At 46.5% G+C, this 19347-nt stretch overlaps 1 protein-coding gene across 1 annotated transcript in view; it reads left to right on the top strand.

The window, feature by feature from the left end:
* Positions 1-13778, top strand: part of NRBP2 (nuclear receptor binding protein 2) — a 236567-nt gene extending 222789 nt beyond the window's left edge. The window contains exons 17-18 of the mRNA XM_069220969.1: positions 8040-8095; positions 11504-13778. Coding sequence (XP_069077070.1) covers positions 8040-8095; positions 11504-11584 — 137 coding nt within the window. The 3' untranslated portion in view covers positions 11585-13778. The remainder of the gene's footprint in view (positions 1-8039; positions 8096-11503) is intronic.
* Positions 13779-19347: the final 5569 nt, after the last annotated feature.

The raw sequence follows: 19347 nt of genomic DNA, 5'->3' as shown, positions 1-19347 counted from the left end.
AATTTAATGCTTTTAGATAAAAGGGTCTGTCCCTGGGAACAATAGTAGAGTCTACAGCAGGGGTCTCCAACCTTTTCTGTAGTAAGAGCTAATTTTTCTTCAATGAAAATCATCGTGAGCTACTGTTAGTTTTGTGACAGTGACCACATCAGACAGGACTAATTTAGTGGCCACCCTATGCAAGATTACCAGCAGTGATCAGCTCCTTGCATCAGGAGGGTTACCAGCAATAGTGTAAAAAAAGGCTTTGTCAATTTGGAATACCTTTGCATGAGTAATACTTAACAGACGTAGCTGCAATACCAGAGCATCAAGGTAAAACTATTAGTATTAAGTCTCTCAATAGCCACATGTTTTATCTCCCAAATATCAGCTCTAAATATATCTAGGAAACTCAACCATTTCTCTCCAAATATCAGCTTATGAGTTCTGCAAATACACACATTTCCCCCTGAAATATACACTTTTTAATTTTGGTTTCCGTACATTCAAGCAAGTAAAAGTGTCACATTTAGTATGTTGGACAGCACACAGGAGAGCTACTTCCAGGTAGCTGGAGAGCTACCAGTAACTCACGAGCTACTCGTTGGAGAAGCCTGGTCTACAGTTTCCTCTTACTATAACTTGCCTGGTCTGGCCCTCACAACAAATTTGCATGCCAGCGACCCTTTTGGACTCACCAGATAGCACCCTTCACTGAGAACTTCGCCATATCTTGGGAGTTTTCTGTAATGTGAGCACTGGCCATGGATGCTTTCTTTGCGCTTATGAGTAGATATGAGGAGGTTTTTTTTCTTTGTGGGTTTCCTTCCGCAGAAGTTAGCCAGATTCATGTGCTGTACCATTACAAGACTTTGTACTATTTATGAAGAGTAAATTTATTTTCAGAATCCACCTAGGATGTATTCATGTGGTTGGTTGACATTTCCTCATAGATCACACTATTCCTGTGTATGTTTTCATTCTAAACCTTTTAGGCAGCAAGACTGCATCATCATAATTTAAAAAAATGGGTGTTTAGACAACAGCTCGTCATTGGCGGCCTTAGTTATGTGACTTGCGGGCACTATATCTCAGAGACAGATAGCAGGATTGGGTGTGGCAAGAGTCAGATTTTGTTAATAGAAGGCCAACAGGAAATGTATTAGTATAAAGATTACTAGAGTGATCCTGCAGAAAGGTAACCATCTAGAGACAGCACAAGGCCTCTCAGCTTGGCACTCCTGGGCAGCATCACATTATCTGCATGTATACAATGGTCTTTTCGGGAAGAGTCGCATGATTGAAGGTGGTGTGGGGGTACACGGATACAATGGCACAGATTTACTGTAGCCTTGTGTGATGACACCAGGAAAGGTTGACTGCCAGTTCCCAATGATGCTAAATGCACTTACTAGTAAATACAATAGTAAATAAAACTAGTAGATAAAATATTCGTAATGCAAGGGAACTAGTGTCCCAACACAGAGCATTTGTATGGTAACAGGGCAGTGGCTGTCACACTTACTGCTAATTTGTATTCTCTTTATGAAATGTTCTCTCTTCTTTTAGCAAGAATAGCACCTGTGTTTTGGGGGGGGTTATGTGTTCTCAGAAATATCACAGATTCGACAGGGCAATATTTATTCCTATTTTTTTTCAGGGGGAGAGGGGGGTGAAATTTCCCGTTACAATGTCACATAACACCATTCTGTAAAAAGTGCCTTCCAGTGTAGAGAAAAAAACAGTCTCTCTACCTAGTTCTGCATCTCCAACAATCACCAGCAATAGACATTGTAGAATGTGACTTTCTTTGTTTGATGATGTCGACTTGGGCTTTGAGACCTATTGTGCCATAATTCACTAGATTTCCCCTTCAAGGCACTGGCATAGTCTTAACAACACCACTGGACACCATGCGGCCGATCACTTCATTGGTGGTTAAATGGTTTGCAACAGAGAAGCGACCTGTTTTACCTGTCACATGCATGCACTCGATAATGAAACAACAGTGTGTTAAGTGAAGTTGTCATTTTTAAACGCTAATAGGATAAGGGGAGTGGGGCGATTCGAGTGCCTAGAGATTCTTCTGGCCTCTGGGGAAGAGTGTTGCTTTGTTTATGTGGCTGTTGCTTAATGTAATAATAATATGTTCGATGGCATCTGTCGCTGTAGATACGCATGTTCTGCAATAGCTCGCCATCTGGTGTTGGGCCGGAGTGTTACAAGTTGTTTTTCTTCGAAGAAGTCTTTCGAGTCACGGGACCGAGTGACTCCTCCTTTTGTCTCCATTGTGCATGGGCGTCGACTCCATCTTCGATTGTTTTTTTTCCGCCATCGGGTTCGGACGTGTTCCTGTCGCTCCGAGTTTCGGAACGGAAAAAATTAGTTAATTTCGGAAGATTTTCGTCGGTATTGTTGCGTTCGGGATCGGCGTACTTAGATTCCACACCGCATCGAAGATCGAAGAGCTCCGGTGCCCTTCGGGGTAGTTTTTCGATCCTCCGTCGGGGCCTGGTCGGCCCGACCGCGTGCTGAAGAACGCCGATGGAACGGACCCCGTTCCGTTTCTGCCCCAAATGCCACAATAAATACCCCTACACAGACCAACACTTGGTCTGCAACCTGTGCCTGTCACCTGAGCACAGCGAAGACACCTGCGAGGCCTGTCGTGCGTTCCGGTCCCGAAAAACACTCCGAGACCGTCGAGCCAGAAGACTTCAAATGGCGTCCGCACCGACAGCCCAACGGGAGTTCGAGGAACAAGAAGAGGAAGGTTCCTTCTCGATCCAAGACTCAGACTCTGAAGGATTCGACGATACACAAACCGTGAGTAAGACGTCGAAAACCACACAAAGAAACATTTACAAGGCCCAGGGGACGCCACTGCCACCAGGCCATGGCTCGACCCATAAATTCGGTGACCGACCTTCGGCACCGAAAAAGGCCCAAACAGTGCCGAGATCGTCCGACTCCGGTCGAGACACAGGCACGCAGCCTTCTCGGGACCGAGAAAGTGCTGGAGACAAGCCTCGACACCGAGATGCCGGTGTCGACACGGCTCGACGCCGAGACAGCGGCACCGAAACAGATCGACGCCGAGAGGTTTCGGCCCCGAAAAGGAAAAAAGTCACCTCAGAGCCGAAAAAACACGCAGACAAAGTTTCGATGCCGAAACAAACTGCAAGCGACCCAGCTTCAGGCTCTTATACAGAAGAGCACTCGCTAACCTCCCAAATGCAAAAGCATAGGTTTGAGGAAGAGCTACAAGCAACTGATGTGGACCATACGCAAAAGCGTATCTTCATTCAGCAGGGGACAGGAAAAATAAGCACCCTTCCCCCCATTAGGAGAAAGAGAAGGTTGGAGTTCCAGACGGAACAAGCACCACAACCAAAAGTGGTGAAAAGAGTTACACCACCACCCTCTCCTCCGCCCGTAATTAACGTTTCACCAGCACAAACGCCATCACACTCCCCAGCTCACACCACCATGAGCCAGGGTGACCAAGATCAGGACGCATGGGACCTATACGACGCCCCAGTGTCAGATAACAGCCCGGAGGCATACCCTACAAAACCATCTCCACCAGAAGACAGCACCGCGTACTCTCAGGTGGTGGCTAGAGCAGCACAATTTCACAACGTAAGCCTCCACTCAGAACAGGTCGAGGATGATTTCTTGTTCAACACACTCTCCTCCACCCACAGCTCATACCAAAGCCTGCCTATGCTCCCTGGTATGCTCCGGCACGCAAAAGACATATTTAAGGACCCAGTCAAAAGTAGGGCAATCACACCAAGGGTGGAAAAAAAGTATAAGCCGCCTCCTACGGACCCGGTTTTCATCACAACACAGCTGCCACCAGACTCTGTTGTTGTAGGAGCAGCTAGGAAAAGGGCCAACTCTCACACATCTGGAGATGCACCACCCCCAGATAAAGAAAGCCGCAAGTTTGATGCAGCTGGTAAGAGAGTCGCAGCACAAGCTGCAAACCAGTGGCGCATCGCGAACTCCCAGGCACTACTTGCGCGCTATGACAGAGCCCACTGGGACGAGATGCAACATCTCATCGAACATCTGCCCAAAGACTTCCAAAATAGGGCAAAACAAGTGGTTGAGGAGGGACAGGCCATCTCCAACAACCAGATACGTTCCTCCATGGACGCTGCAGATACAGCTGCACGGACAATTAATACATCTGTAACTATCAGAAGGCATGCATGGCTCCGAACGTCTGGATTTAAACCAGAGATTCAACAAGCAGTTCTCAATATGCCTTTTAATCAAAAAGAACTGTTCGGTCCAGAAGTGGACACAGCGATTGAGAAACTCAAAAAAGATACGGACACTGCCAAAGCCATGGGCGCACTCTACTCCCCGCAGAGCAGAGGGAATTACAGCACATTCCGTAAAACGCCCTTTCGAGGGGGGTTTCGGGGTCAAAGCACACAAGCCAGCACCTCACAAGCGACACCGTCCACTTACCAGGGACAGTATAGAGGAGGTTTTCGGGGACAATATAGAGGAGGGCAATTCCCTAGAAATAGAGGGAGATTTCAAAGCCCCAAAACCCCTACTACTAAACAATGACTCACATGTCACTCACCCCCTCCACACAACACCAGTGGGGGGAAGAATAGGTCATTATTACAAAGCATGGGAGGAAATCACTACAGACACTTGGGTTCTAGCAATTATCCAACATGGTTATTGCATAGAATTTCTACAATTCCCTCCAAACATACCACCAAAAGCACAAAATTTAACAACACACCATTCCAATCTCCTGGAGATAGAAGTGCAGGCACTATTGCAAAAGAATGCAATCGAAATAGTGCCAAACACACAAATAAACACGGGAGTTTACTCACTGTACTTTCTGATACCAAAGAAGGACAAAACGCTGAGACCAATCCTAGACCTCAGAGTAGTGAACACTTTCATCAAATCAGACCACTTCCACATGGTCACACTACAAGAAGTATTGCCATTGCTAAAACTGCACGACTACATGGCAACTTTAGACCTCAAGGATGCTTATTTCCATATACCAATACACCCATCGCACAGGAAATACCTAAGGTTTGTATTCAAAGGAATACATTACCAATTCAAGGTACTGCCTTTCGGATTAACAACCGCACCAAGAGTCTTTACCAAATGTCTAGCAGTAGTCGCAGCACACATAAGAAGGCAGCAAATACATGTGTTCCCATATCTAGACGACTGGCTAATCAAGGCCCATTCGTTCATACAGTGCTCAAATCACACAAATCAGATCATACAAACCCTCTTCAAACTCGGGTTCACCGTCAATTTCACAAAATCCAAAATTCTGCCACGCAAGGTACAACAATACCTGGGAGCCATAATAGACACATCAAAGGGAGTAGCCACTCCAAGTCCACAAAGAATTCAAAATTTCAACACCATCATACAACGCATGTATCCAACACAAAAGATACAGGCAAAGATGGTATTACAACTCCTAGGCATGATGTCATCATGCATAGCCATTGTCCCAAACGCAAGACTGCACATGAGGCCATTACAACAATGCCTAGCATCACAGTGGTCTCAAGCACAGGGTCACCTTCTAGATCTGGTGTTAATAGACCGCCAAACTTACCTCTCGCTTCTGTGGTGGAACAACATAAATTTAAACAAGGGGCGGCCTTTCCAAGACCCAGTGCCACAATACGTAATCACAACAGATGCTTCCATGACAGGGTGGGGAGCACACCTCGATCAACACAGCATACAAGGACAATGGAACGTACATCAAACAAAACTGCATATCAATCACCTAGAACTTCTAGCAGTTTTTCAAGCACTAAAAGCTTTCCAACCAATAATAGTTCACAAATACATTCTCGTCAAAACAGACAACATGACAACAATGTATTATCTAAACAAGCAGGGAGGGACGCACTCCACGCAGTTAAGCCTGCTAGCACAAAAAATTTGGCATTGGGCAATTCACAACCAAATTCGCCTAATTGCACAGTTTATACCAGGGATACAAAATCAACTCGCAGACAATCTCTCTCGAGATCACCAACAAGTCCACGAATGGGAAATTCACCCCCAAATTCTGAACACTTATTTCAAACTCTGGGGAACACCTCAGATAGACTTGTTTGCGACAAGGGAGAACGCAAAATGCCAAAACTTCGCATCCAGGTACCCACACAAACAATCCCAAGGCAATGCCCTATGGATGAACTGGTCAGGGATATTTGCTTACGCTTTTCCTCCTCTCCCTCTCCTTCCTTACCTGGTAAACAAACTCAGTCAAAGCAAACTCAAACTCATATTGATAGCACCAACTTGGGCAAGGCAACCCTGGTACACAACGCTGCTAGACCTCTCAGTGGTACCCTGCATCAAATTGCCCAACAGGCCAGATCTGTTAACACAGCACAACCAAAAGATCAGACACCCAGATCCAGCATCGCTGAATCTAGCAATCTGGCTCCTGAAATCCTAGAATTCGGGCACTTACAACTTACCCAAGAATGTATGGAAGTCATAAAACAAGCAAGAAGGCCATCCACCAGGCACTGCTATGCAAGTAAATGGAAGAGGTTTGTTTGCTACTGCCATATTAATCAAATACAACCATTACACACAACTCCAGAACATGTAGTGGGTTACTTGCTTCACTTACAAAAATCTAACCTAGCTTTCTCTTCCATTAAGATTCACCTTGCAGCAATATCTGCATACCTGCAGACTACCTATTCAACTTCCCTATATAGAATACCAGTCATTAAAGCATTCATGGAGGGCCTTAGGAGAATTATACCACCAAGAACACTACCTGTTCCTTCATGGAACCTAAATGTTGTCCTAACTAGACTTATGGGTCCACCTTTTGAACCCATGCACTCCTGCGACATACAGTTCCTAACCTGGAAGGTGGCATTTCTCATCGCCATTACTTCCCTGAGAAGAGTAAGCGAGATTCAGGCGTTCACTATACAGGAACCTTTTATACAACTACACAAAAATAAAGTCGTCCTAAGGACCAATCCTAAATTTTTGCCAAAGGTTATTTCACCGTTCCATCTAAATCAAACAGTGGAACTTCCAGTGTTCTTTCCACAGCCAGATACCGTAGCTGAAAGGGCACTACATACATTAGATGTCAAAAGAGCATTGATGTATTACATTGACAGAACAAAGAACATCAGAAAGACTAAACAACTCTTTATTGCATTTCAAAAACCTCATGCAGGAAACCCAATTTCAAAACAAGGTATAGCCAGATGGATAGTTAAATGCATCCAAATCTGCTACCTTAAAGCTAAACGACAGCTGCCCATTACACCAAGGGCACACTCAACCAGAAAGAAAGGTGCTACCATGGCCTTTCTAGGAAACATCCCAATGCAAGAAATATGTAAGGCAGCCACATGGTCTACACCTCACACATTCACCAAGCACTACTGTGTAGACGTGTTATCCGCACAACAAGCCACAGTAGGTCAAGCCGTATTAAGGACATTATTTCAAACTACTTCCACTCCTACAGGCTAATCCACCGCTTTTGGGGAAATAACTGCTTACTAGTCTATGCAGAACATGCGTATCTACAGCGACAGATGCCATCGAACTGAAAATGTCACTTACCCAGTGTACATCTGTTCGTGGCATCAGTCGCAGTAGATTCGCATGTGCCCACCCGCCTCCCCGGGAGCCTGTAGCAGTTTGGAAGTTACCTTCAATTATTTATATATGTATCATCTCAACCTTAAATAGGTGCATACTTAGTCACTCCATTGCATGGGCACTATTACTACAATTCAACTCCTACCTCACCCTCTGCGGGGAAAAACAATCGAAGATGGAGTCGACGCCCATGCGCAATGGAGACAAAAGGAGGAGTCACTCGGTCCCGTGACTCGAAAGACTTCTTCGAAGAAAAACAACTTGTAACACTCCGGCCCAACACCAGATGGCGAGCTATTGCAGAACATGCGAATCTACTGCGACTGATGCCACGTACAGATGTACACTGGGTAAGTGACATTTTCATTTTTGTCTTTCTGCAGCAGACAGCTCCAGGGAAATTGCCTCAGAGCTTGTTCACTATGGCTTCATTCACGAGGTGGGTGTGCAGACTGTAGAACCATATGCATGACCTCTCCTCCCATGTGGGCTCCAGGAGCTAATCCGCATTGGCTCATCTTGTTAGCCCCCCCCTTACACCCCCGAAAGTCCCTTCTCCATTGGCTCCTCTCTTGTCTCAGCCCCCTAAGCACCTTCTTGTCTTTCCTTATTGGTTCATCCTCTCTCGTCTTGACTCCATTGGTTCCTCATGTGTTTCAGCTCCATAAACCTCTCACTGTCTTAATTCTGTTGGCTCTTCCTTTCCTTTCTTATCTTCATTGGCCCCTCCTAGCATCGCGGTCTGTAGGCGCCTCCCACACACAGTTTCTATGAGCATCATGACTTCTTCCTCCTTTCCCTGCCTCCTGTCTTCTAAGCCTTTCTACTCTTCTTCAACTAACTCTCGATTCTCTAAGCTACTTGTTGTCTGCTTGTATACATTTTAATAACTCTGTTTACTCTTATCAGTTTAACACTATCCCGGGCAACTCTTTTAGAAGATTGTTCCCATTTTGCCTAATGTCTTTCTTGCCCTGTGTACATTTTCTTCCGGTGTGACTAATTTTTCTGAAAGTGATTCCATGAAGGTAAACCTTTTTCATCGCACCAGAATCCCAGCCCTTGATAGAGGATCAAAAGAGATCAAGCAGGACGCCTGTTAGAGATTCTGTCCATCCTTTCTAAGGGTTTGAGTTTTACTAGTTGTGTCGGAAGAGGCAAATTCATGTTGACGTCTCACAAACTGTTTCACATCGTCTGTCCCACTGGCCTAGGGAGGCTCTTCCAATCCTTCCCTACAGCGGAGCGGCCCGCTGTACACTCCGTCTCTACCTCTCCCTATCTGTCCACTTCCCTGTCCCATTACTTTTTCCCACCCGGTTCTCTTTCTGATTCCGTTCCTGGTCACTGTATTGTCCACTTCCTCCTGCGACTTGTTTCTCTGTTTGTTGTCCTTCTCTATGGGTTTTGCCCTCCTTCTCTGCTTTCCACACCACTTTCACTGAAAGTTCCCCTGCCCAGTCTTAGACATTGCCTGCCTCCAGGTCAGATCCACTCCTGATACCCATATCATGCCTGTACCAACTGGTTATGTAAATTGTTTCCATCCAGGTTCATTGTATGCAAATATATTGCATATGGATATTCTAGAAATCTGGCATGGATCCGGTTCTCCTGGATCGTGGTGGTCATCGTGCTTATAACATCACGCCTCGATTACTGCAGTGCTCTTTATTTAAATATAAATAAAGCCACTCTAAATAGACTTCACACTTGTCAGTATGCGGCAGCTCAACTAGCCCTGGGCATTCCTACATATCATTTGGCAAGAGAAGGTGCCTGTTCCCCGCACTGGCTGCCAATCAGAAGCGGGTAAACTTCAAAGCGCTCTGTCTGGTCCACACTGCCTTTGACAGCCATGTGCCGCTACCCTTGGCAGCGGCCTTCCACCGGTACACTCCCAACAGACAGCTGAGGTCTGCCTCCCCTAGAAAGGTGGTAATTCCTAGGTTTCCTAAGGTCAGATGGAGGGGGGGGCTCTCCTTTCGGGTTGCCACCGTCAAGCTTTGGAATACATTCCTACTCACATTGTGATTATCACCCCCATGCTGCATCTTGCAAGCAGTTAAAACCTGGATTTTTTCCCGTCCATGAAGGATGGGTTTGGCATCTTCTTTGTTGTTGCCCTCTCGCTTTGCTAGCGCTTTGACACCTGCAAGTATAATGCGCTCTATAAATCTCAGATACAAAATACGAATACCTCCTCTAGTTAGACCTACAGATATATGTGTGATACGTATAGTAAGTCTCATGAAACTCTAATTGCACATACTGCCTAGCCGATGAATGGAGCAGCTTATTTGATCATTTCCAAAGTCCATTGAGGTGCTGCCTACCTGAAGGAGGAGCTTTAAGTCTATTGTCTCATCTATTCATGTATTTCATGCATCGCCTCTTTAACTCAGTTATATTTCGGGATAAATCTGCCAGCTTCCACGTTCTATATATGTCTAAACTCATCCCACATGATGCAAGTTCTGGGACACTCTGGCTTCTCTCTCTCTCTCAGCTTTGGAACGTTCTATCCCTGGAGATCAAAGCCCTTGCTCTTTGATTCCCTGGTTACCTCCATAAAGGTCTTGGAGATCCCTCTGGTTTACTTGAATTGTGCTGTCTTGTTGTGCATGGTTGTACTGCTCATATCTAGGTTTTGCAGATTGTGCCCTAAAGGTCATCTACCCCTATCTGGCTCTGTTTTCTTCTCATCTCTTTATCTCTACGCATTGTATCAAGATCCCCAGTAACACCTTTCCTCTTTTGCACCTCTCAAACTTTCTCAGCAGTTCTCCCTTACTTGCTCCTCATCTGATCAGCATCTCTTGTCTTTTACTCACTTTCTTTCCTTTCATTTCCTCTTACTTACCACGCGTGTAGGCACTTTGAGTACACTCCAGGATTTCCATCCAAACAGTGTCATAAACACTAGAAGGCAGAGTTACTTGCCTGTAACACTAACATTGTGTCTCCAGTTTTGGATTTCCTCTGTTTACATCCCCGTCTCTGCCAGTCCTCCTCTTTCAATTATGTTTTGTCTGTTTGTCCTCTTCTCTGCTTCTTTTACCCTCTGAACCTAGTGTCTCTTCCTCTTTCTTTCTTCATTTGTCCTACTATAAATGCAGTCGCGGCTGATAGCGGGGTAAAGTGGCGGGCGGGAGGGGGCTTAACAAAACAAACGAAAAAATAAATAAATAAAAGTACCTGAATCCCTGTCTCATCCGATTCGCCGCTCTTCTGGCTCCACCAGGCACAGGCTTCCAAACTGCCCTGCGGCCAGTACTAATGCTGCTCTCATGCTTCTGGCAGCACGAAAGCAGCGTCAGGATTGGCCTGAGCGCCCTCACTTTGAGCCTGTGCCTGCTGCCTCTAACCTGGCAACGCAGCTTGGGTTGGAGAGAGCTCAGTGCGCATGACTGCAGGCCAAACCCACATGCGCACTGACAGCCGTGCCACCATTTGTCCTCCCTGCCTGTCATCCCCCATGGCCCTGCCCCTAGAAAAATAAAACAGTAATAAACATAGTTTATTATAATTTTCTTTTTAAAGTTTTTGCAGCTGCTGCTGCTGGCAGGGGGCTAACGCTCCCTCACCATAGTGGAGGAGCCGCAGCTGTATAAATCACTTGCAATCCCATCCACTACTACGCTCGATGCTTCCAATGCATCTACTTTTCTCTGATCCTCCCCTTTGTCAGTGTTTTAACTCATCCTGGTTCATATTTTCCCTCCACTGTTCCTCCATCTATTTGCATGTCGTTCACCTTTCATCATGTCATCTGCTCCTTTTCTATGCTCAATACTGCCTGACGAATGCTCCATTTAAAATCCTCTTTTCTCCTTTCTTGTGCTAGGATGATTGCCAGAAACTCACCACTTTTCTAGAAGAGGCCTTCCACAAACACAATCTGCCTCCATGCGAGGTGATGCAGTGAACTCTTGGGCCACCGTGATCTCCACTAAAGGTCATGATGTCAGAGCGGAGCTGGCGGCGGACTGCAAGCCGCATCCCCATTGGACAGGCAAGGGGTGTGGCGTGGACTGTGACATCAGCCTCTTGTCTTGCTTCTTCTTACTTGCTGAAAGCCTTTTGCCAAGGCAAACAAGGGAGGGAAGTTGCTGGAAAGCAAGACTTCATGAGGAATCTGTCAAGACGGATGGTTCTGTCCAAACAAAGGAAGACGAAAGGAATGTTTTGGGTCTTGGTTTTGGTTGACCCTTTTTAAAGGTCTAAAATAGTCTTTTTAAAGTACTGAATAATGAAATCAACTGAGAAGATGCGTGAAAAGTTCAGTTGACCCAATAAAGTGAATTCAACTTGCTTGTGACAGCCCAAGCGCGACACTGAGCCAAGATGGTCAAACGAATAATTGCTGAAGGAGAAGAAACTGAGCCACGCATTTTACTAATTGTGCTGCCTTGAAATCGGGTCTTTTGTTTCTGTAAATCATTGTGTAAATTGCTGTGACAACCCAAACCTGGCTATCTATTGCCAAAAAAGTGATCACTCAACTCTTTCATCATTCCCTGTGTGTGACGCTGGGTAGTATCAGGCTGTTAAAATTGTAGGCCCTAAAAAAGACAACCAGATAAGCTATTACCGAATGGTTGCTCTTGTGTGTCATGAGAGGAGACCACCTCTACTTGCCAAGGGGGTGGGTAACATAACTTGAATTTGGAATCACTACACATATTTTTCCTGAAGCATGAAACTGTGATTTTGTTTTTTACATTGCATAGATGTGAATTAACCATGCTTATAGGCACTTTGAGGACAAACTAGAACATCTGGGGATGCACCTGTCTAACAGTGATCATAAGCTGGGGAGCGAAAAGTTACTTGCCTATAACACTAGTTTTCAGCCTGATGTTCTTTTGCGAATTATGATAGGGTTGAATCCTAAGGATGCTGGCCCTAGAGTTCCAGAGTGTGCCACATATTTGCATGTGTACTGATTATTGCTGCAAAGCAAAGCCTTTACATCTTTTCCACATTTGAATGAACTGTTTTGAGGCTATTTAAAGGTCCAGTGGTCACTTTATCTTAACTATGTGTCCTTGTCCGTCTTCTTCAATTTGATTTACCCTCATTTATTCAGACCCCTGCAGACCCATCCGTCCTTCATCTGTGCACCTATCCACTCATGTGACCATCCTTTACCTTATCTGGTCACCCATCTAACATCTTCACATGTGCGTCTGTGCATCTGTCCACCAATTTTTTCATCAGCTCATTTGTGTTCATTCATTTGTCTGTCCACTCAACTATCAAACAATCTGTCCACACATTATCCCAACTTCCACCCATCTGTTTATATACCCTTGCACCTCTTCATCCATTCTTATCTGTACTTTGATCTGACTATTCCTTCATCCACCCTTTCATTTTAAGTTATTTTTTGATTTACCTATCCTTCTGCTGTCGACACCTGTACCCATTCATTGACATGCTTATTCTGCTGTTTTTATGCCTGTCTGCTGACCTGCCTGTCCATCCACTCATCTGTTTAACCTTTGCCATATCCTCCAGCGGCTGTGCCTGGCCATCCATTAACCTGCTTGTCCATTGTTACAGATGTTTTTTGATATGCCTGTCTCTCTGTCCATCCATTGTTACAGCTGTCTCTATGTCTGTCTGTGCCTTTATCTCTCCATTCCACCATCCAGCTGCCTGGATAGCTGTCCATCCTTTTATCCCATCTCTTCAGCTGCCTGTCACTGTTCTAGTCAAGCCTTTCACCAACTTCGATTTCTATCCATAGATAAACTATTCATTCAGAACCAGGCTGCTTCTTCATCCATCCACATACCTATATCGCCACCTCACCCAAGAAATATTTAAGACAAATACTGCCAGTCTGTTGTTTTATATATTGTTGAACTCATCCTACTGTGAAGACTCTTTGTATTAAGACATCTATCTGTTTTTGCCGTCCCAATGCATGTATCAATCCACCCTCTTGGGCCAACAGGAAATCGAGTATAATTGAGTACACAGACATATTTTAAAACAGTGTATACATTTTCTGCAGTCTTGACTATTTTCCTTTTCACTGCATCGCCAACACTTCTCATTTAATATGAAATGAAACACATTTTTGTGTTGAAATAGAGCAGCTTCATCAGTTATTCTAGTGTTATCTCACTTGTTGGTTTCTCAAATAATAGAACCTTGACGTGCTTGTTTTTTTAATTTCCTCCTCTGGATTTGGGTTGAGTGTGTTTGGGTTGCTTGAAGTTCCTGGTCCCTTTGACCACAAATTAAATTCCTCAGGCCCAGTAGGGGCACAGAGTCTTCAGGCAAAGGCTGGAGGAATATTTAAGCTGGGTGATTCTTCGCTTGAGTTATGTTCATTTCGGTGGAAAATTTGACTTAACTTTTGTCTTTGAGGCGCTCCCGGAACTCACATCTTGTGCACGTATGGAGAACTATTTAAATCCTTGTGTTTTACCTGCATTGTTAGTCCAGTGGACCTTAAAATGTACCATTTGGCCTTTTGTTTCTCAAATATCCCTTGGGAGAGAACTCCCAAACATACATGGTCTTTAAACCCTTTCAGGTGTTTGCCAGTAATGCTTGCCCAGAGCTCTTTGATCATATTTGAATATCTACCACTAACATTTAAGCATAACTAATATCTGTAGCTTTAGTGTTTTCTCGTGGGTGGATGGTTGGGCAGCCTTGTTGTTATTTGGTGTAAATCTGTTCAGTAGTTTTTTAGATACTAAAGGGAAAAGAAATATAGATATCTATCTAGGGACATGGATCCTCCGCAGATATGTCAGTCCCTTGTTGATATCTTATTGACTGCCAACACGTCAACCAGGAAGTGTTGCCAGCCATTTTGAGACTCTGCTTCAGCCAAGTCCAAAAAGAAAATGTTAAAAATAAAAAGGAAAGGGGGCATGGTGGGAATACCCTAACCCCCTAGCCTTGGTCCTGGAGTCCCCCTGGAATCCCACCAGGGCAAAAATGCATTTTTGTTACATTGTCAGAAAAATCTGTAGAGGATCCGTGGATCTACCAAATTAAAAACAAGCTTGGTCTCCCACACTTGTTGTTCATTTAGACCCGGGTGGGCCAGAAATATTTAATTTAAATGGAGAGGGAGTCTGGGGCCCCCCTCCAAGGGCTTATAATGCCCCATCGGACCTCGGAACGGAGATCAAGATTGATGGGGGGAGAGGGGACACGCAGACCGCCCTGGGGACCACCACCTACCTCCCTGGGGCTAAATATAAAAAAAGTATAGGGGGATGTGCAGATACTCTCTCCAACCACAGGGACCAGCACTTCTCCAGGGCAAATACAACATTATTGCGAGGGCCTATTAAATATTTAAACAAGGGGGGCCACATGACTACCATCATCCTGGAGCCGGTCCGTGCAGAACAAAGGAGGGGGGCTGCGCCGCCCTCTCCTGAAGCCACATATGGCCAGAGGACCACCACACCACAGGGCAAGCTCCTACTATCTCCTGAGGTGCCTACCCTTTGGAGATAGCTGTTTGCATTTGCTTGCTGGGGGCTGTGGCAGCTCCTGCCAAACAAAAGCAAACACTCCGCTTCAAGCAAGTGGGAGCTGTCAAAATGCTCCCTCTTGCTGCAGGTGGAGTTTTCATCTCTTTCCCTGCCTGCAAACATGCCGGCAGGGAAAGAGATGAAAGTATTGCTCCCGCACGTAGGGAACTGCAACTCCAGCAGCTCCCCTGTGTGTGTGAGGAATACTGGCTCCCTCAGGAGGCGGGAGCTTACTGGGACCACTGAGGCTCCCCCCGTGGTCCCTGAGAAGATTAAAAAAATAGAAAAAACCTGAGAATGTTTTCGCTGCAGTTACACCTCGAAAAGTTTTCTGATGAAGTTGCTCAATGAACTATCACATTGGCAAAGTTACAGACACACAAGGTTACTGGATAAATTACCTACAGCGTCCTTCAGCAGCTGTAGTGTAGGAAATGCACTATACATTTTCCCAACAAGGTCGCACTTACTAATTCGCTAGTATAAAGTACTCCGGTTGGGTAGACATTCTGCTCAAAACAGCAGCCTCTTCGTGGATAAATACACAGAGCAGGATTCATTCTGTCAGGATGCTCATCTCACGTAAATCGAAACTTAGCATAAAGCATTTACAGATATAAACAAAGCAGGTGCCCAGGCGGCTTCCAGGAGAGTACAGGGATTCGCATGGGCTCCTCTCCATCTGTACCAGCTTGTAAATTGCGGCAGCAGAGGGACCCGACTGAAACAGCCCTGCCCACTTTAATACTGCTCTGGGAGGTGGCCGCTAGTCCCTCTCCTCTTCGTTGAGTCAATGAGCTGGCGGGATCGCCGGCTGTTACCAGACCGCACAGCTGGGGCAAGACAAGTTTGGTGCCTACCGCCTGCTGTACGATCTGGGCCTCCTTCCGGTTGGTGATGCATGGGGTACCCTCTCTGGACTTGGAGGCTCACCTCACTCTAAGGCTGGTATTCCTGGGACCCCGCCTAAATCTCTGCGTGAACGGTCCTCCTGGTGAGTGTTGGCCCGAGGGATATTCTTAGATGACATTTAGAGGAAGGAGACTGCAAAGCTGAGACATGGTGGCCCCCTGCTCCTCGCTCTCCTAATTGTACTGCTGGTGGTACTTTGTCTGCGGGACGCTATTGTCGTAGACCTGCCCTGTGGGTCGGCGTGGTGGTCATGTGCCCTCTGACCCTCTTTCCGTTTATGGGGTGCGCCCCCTGAACTTTTTCCTGTGGACTCTCGCCTGGCTCCTAGACACTTGCTTGGGCCTTTGTGGGCGAAGGGGGTGTCCAGATGCTCGTGCTGGACGGTGGCAGCAGGCGGAGGCTCCCCTGGGGCCCAGTTTGATTCTTGTGGTGGGATGAGCGTAGAGTAGGCGGCGCTGGGAGCATCAGAGCTTTGGGGCAAGTGATATTGTCAGGCCCAGTGGTAACAGAGTGCGACTGCAGGATCCTCCTGGCCACAACCATGGGACAGAATAAACAGCCTGGCTCCCTCCAGGGGAATACCATGGAGCATTATACCTCACTGGCGCCCTCCACGCTGCAGGAGACAAGGCAGGTGGGGGACCAGAGGCTGGACCCAAATGTGGAGTAGCCCTCACAGCTGATTCCCTTCCGCACAGATCGCCAAAACTTATCGGATATGGTTCGGGTCGTGGAGGGCTCTATAGCTAAATGGCAGGTGGCTTTGCTCCAGAAGCAGGTGGCTACAATTACATCCAAGACAGCTACCCTGGAGGCGCGGACAGAGGATGCGCAGGGTAGGTCTTGCCGCAACAATGTCCATCGCCTGTGGTTCCCAGAGAGAGCTGAGGGGGGTGCCGGAGGCCTTTGATGAACGATGAATTTGGACACTGAGGCTGAGCAGACTGTCCCTCTGTCATTGAAAGGGCACATCAGGTGTTAGTGGCGACCTCCCTGCCCTAAGTTGGGGGGCACTGCCACAGGCATTATAGCATGTGTTCTCAGCTATAAAGGCAGGGACTGTATCCTGCGTGCAGCTCAGTAGATGGACAATGCCCACTTTGAGAACCAAAAAAACTACGTTTACCCAGACTACACGAACAAAGTACAGGGGTCCCAGAAGAGCTTTCTGGAGGTCTAAAGTAAGCTGGGATCTATGGGACTCGGGTATATGCTCCTATATCCTGCTAGACTGCGGGTGCTGTCCGAGGGCAGGTCTCATTTCTTCAACATACCGGAGGACGCCTGGAGGGGGTTGAAGATGTGTGGCAAGGTCCCACGTGACAAGATGGGCCATTTGTGGGCTGAACTGCACAGCGATTGGGGGGGGAGCGGTCTCACAGCCCGAACTGAAGATCATGCGAGGAGCCTGCGTCTGCTGAGACTCGGGCCCCTGGCATCAGGAGTCCTCTGAGGGTTGTAATCCAGGGTGATGGTACTATGGCTCTGGCTCCCCCCGAAGTGACATTGGGACCGGGAGGGACTCTCCTCCTCTGGAAGGTGCCATAGAGATGATTGATTGTGTTGCTTGGTCGGGGATTTTGAGTTGAGGTACATCTGATTCCTTTTCTCCCTCTTGCTCTTATACCAGGGGGCGGTGATGGCATCTGCCTAGGGGTGCGTAAAAGACTGTATTGGACATTTATTTTTGTTCTGTGTTGGTTCCGGTGTGATGTGACCATCAATGCTGGGTTGTATCGTGTATGGGGCTTCGGGGCAGACCTCTATGATTAATGGATTGCGGGCAGGGGGTTTAGGCTGTGGGTCCTGACAGCATGGAAACAAATGGATGAACAATGTAGTTTGATTGTTTTGCTGTTAATCCGTGGTGCGGGGTATTTGGTTTGCTGGTTCGGTTTGCATTTTGTTTGTTGTGTGCGAATGGCGTACCGAGGTACTGGCTGTCTCTGGATAGGCTATGTGGATTGGTTGGCAGTATGGAAGGGAACGCAGACACCTGCTGGGGAGGGAGTAAAGAAATCTGATGGCTGACCGTGCAAACATTATTACGTGGAATGTCCGGAGTTTAAAGGCTACCGCAAGAGGTCCAGGGTAAACTCATTTTTCGGACGCAATGGGTGCAGATAGCGTGCCTACAGGAGACCCATCTTATAGGGAATGAATCACAGAAGCTTAGGAAGAAATGGAGGGGGCAGCTCTTTTCTGCGACGTGCTCCTTATATGCTAGGGGTGGTGGCCATATGGATTGTTCCTGGGGTTCCCTTTCGCCACATGTTTAGTGAGGTTGATGTTGAGGGGGCAAGTACCTTCTGCTCTAGGGCACTTTGGATGGTAAAGCTCTCACAATCCTGAACACATATGCCCCTAATGTGGATAACAGGAACTTTTATGAGAGAATGTAGCACTTACTGGAGGATAGTCTAGGGTCCCCTGTGATCTGGGCTGGAGACTTCAACTGTGTCTTGGATGGCGAGCAGGATCACTGCCCGCCGAGGCTGGGAACTAAGCTGCGGATCACCGGCTCGCTCACTGCGATCATGCGGAATTAGGGTTTTTTGTAAGGGTGGTGAGTACTTCAACACAGAATAATTCTTGTGCCACAGTAGCAGACTTAGGAATTTATATGTTGATATTAACTCTTTCATAATCAAAACATTTCTCTCTGTTTACTTTGGGCCGCCAGTATCTTAAGTTGATTTTAACTTGGGCCAATACATAGCCAGCCCCTCATGAAGATAATTATTTTTTCTAAAATGTATTAATGCAAATGATTTAATAGTTGTTTCTTTTAAATGGGGATGAATAAAGCAGAAGAAACATCTGTTGCATTTGGACATATTGCTCCCATCTCAGGTTTGAAGCCTGCACAGCTGGGGTTGGACAATAGGGTTAGCTGGAGGCCCCTTGGCCCTTTGCAGAAGGGGGGTTTGAAACGTGGAGGAGGGTTTTTGGTGCTTATGAGGCGGTTGGGAGCAGGGCCTGGCTGGTGGTCAGGTCAAACATGAGCAGTGTGGCATTGGCAGCTTCCAGTGGTGGGAGCGGGAGGTTGGCCGAACGGCCTGAGGCAATCCTATGCAGCCGCTGTCACTGTGCATAGCCGAAGGTTGTGTGCAGCAGGGCCATTGGCTGCAGGTTTGTTTAAGGAGGTGGGCATATGGTCACCTTAGAATATGATCAAAAAACACAAATTCCCTGAAAAAACAAAGGTTAAAGTCACGTTATAGTTGGGTATGGTAATAAATTCTTAGTTCATGTTAAAAAAAAA

Source organism: Pleurodeles waltl, chromosome 2_2 (assembly GCF_031143425.1).
Source record: "Pleurodeles waltl isolate 20211129_DDA chromosome 2_2, aPleWal1.hap1.20221129, whole genome shotgun sequence".
Lineage (NCBI taxonomy): Eukaryota > Metazoa > Chordata > Amphibia > Caudata > Salamandridae > Pleurodeles > Pleurodeles waltl.
Note: the sequence above shows the minus strand (reverse complement) of the source record. Positions and strands in the feature narration are given on the sequence as shown.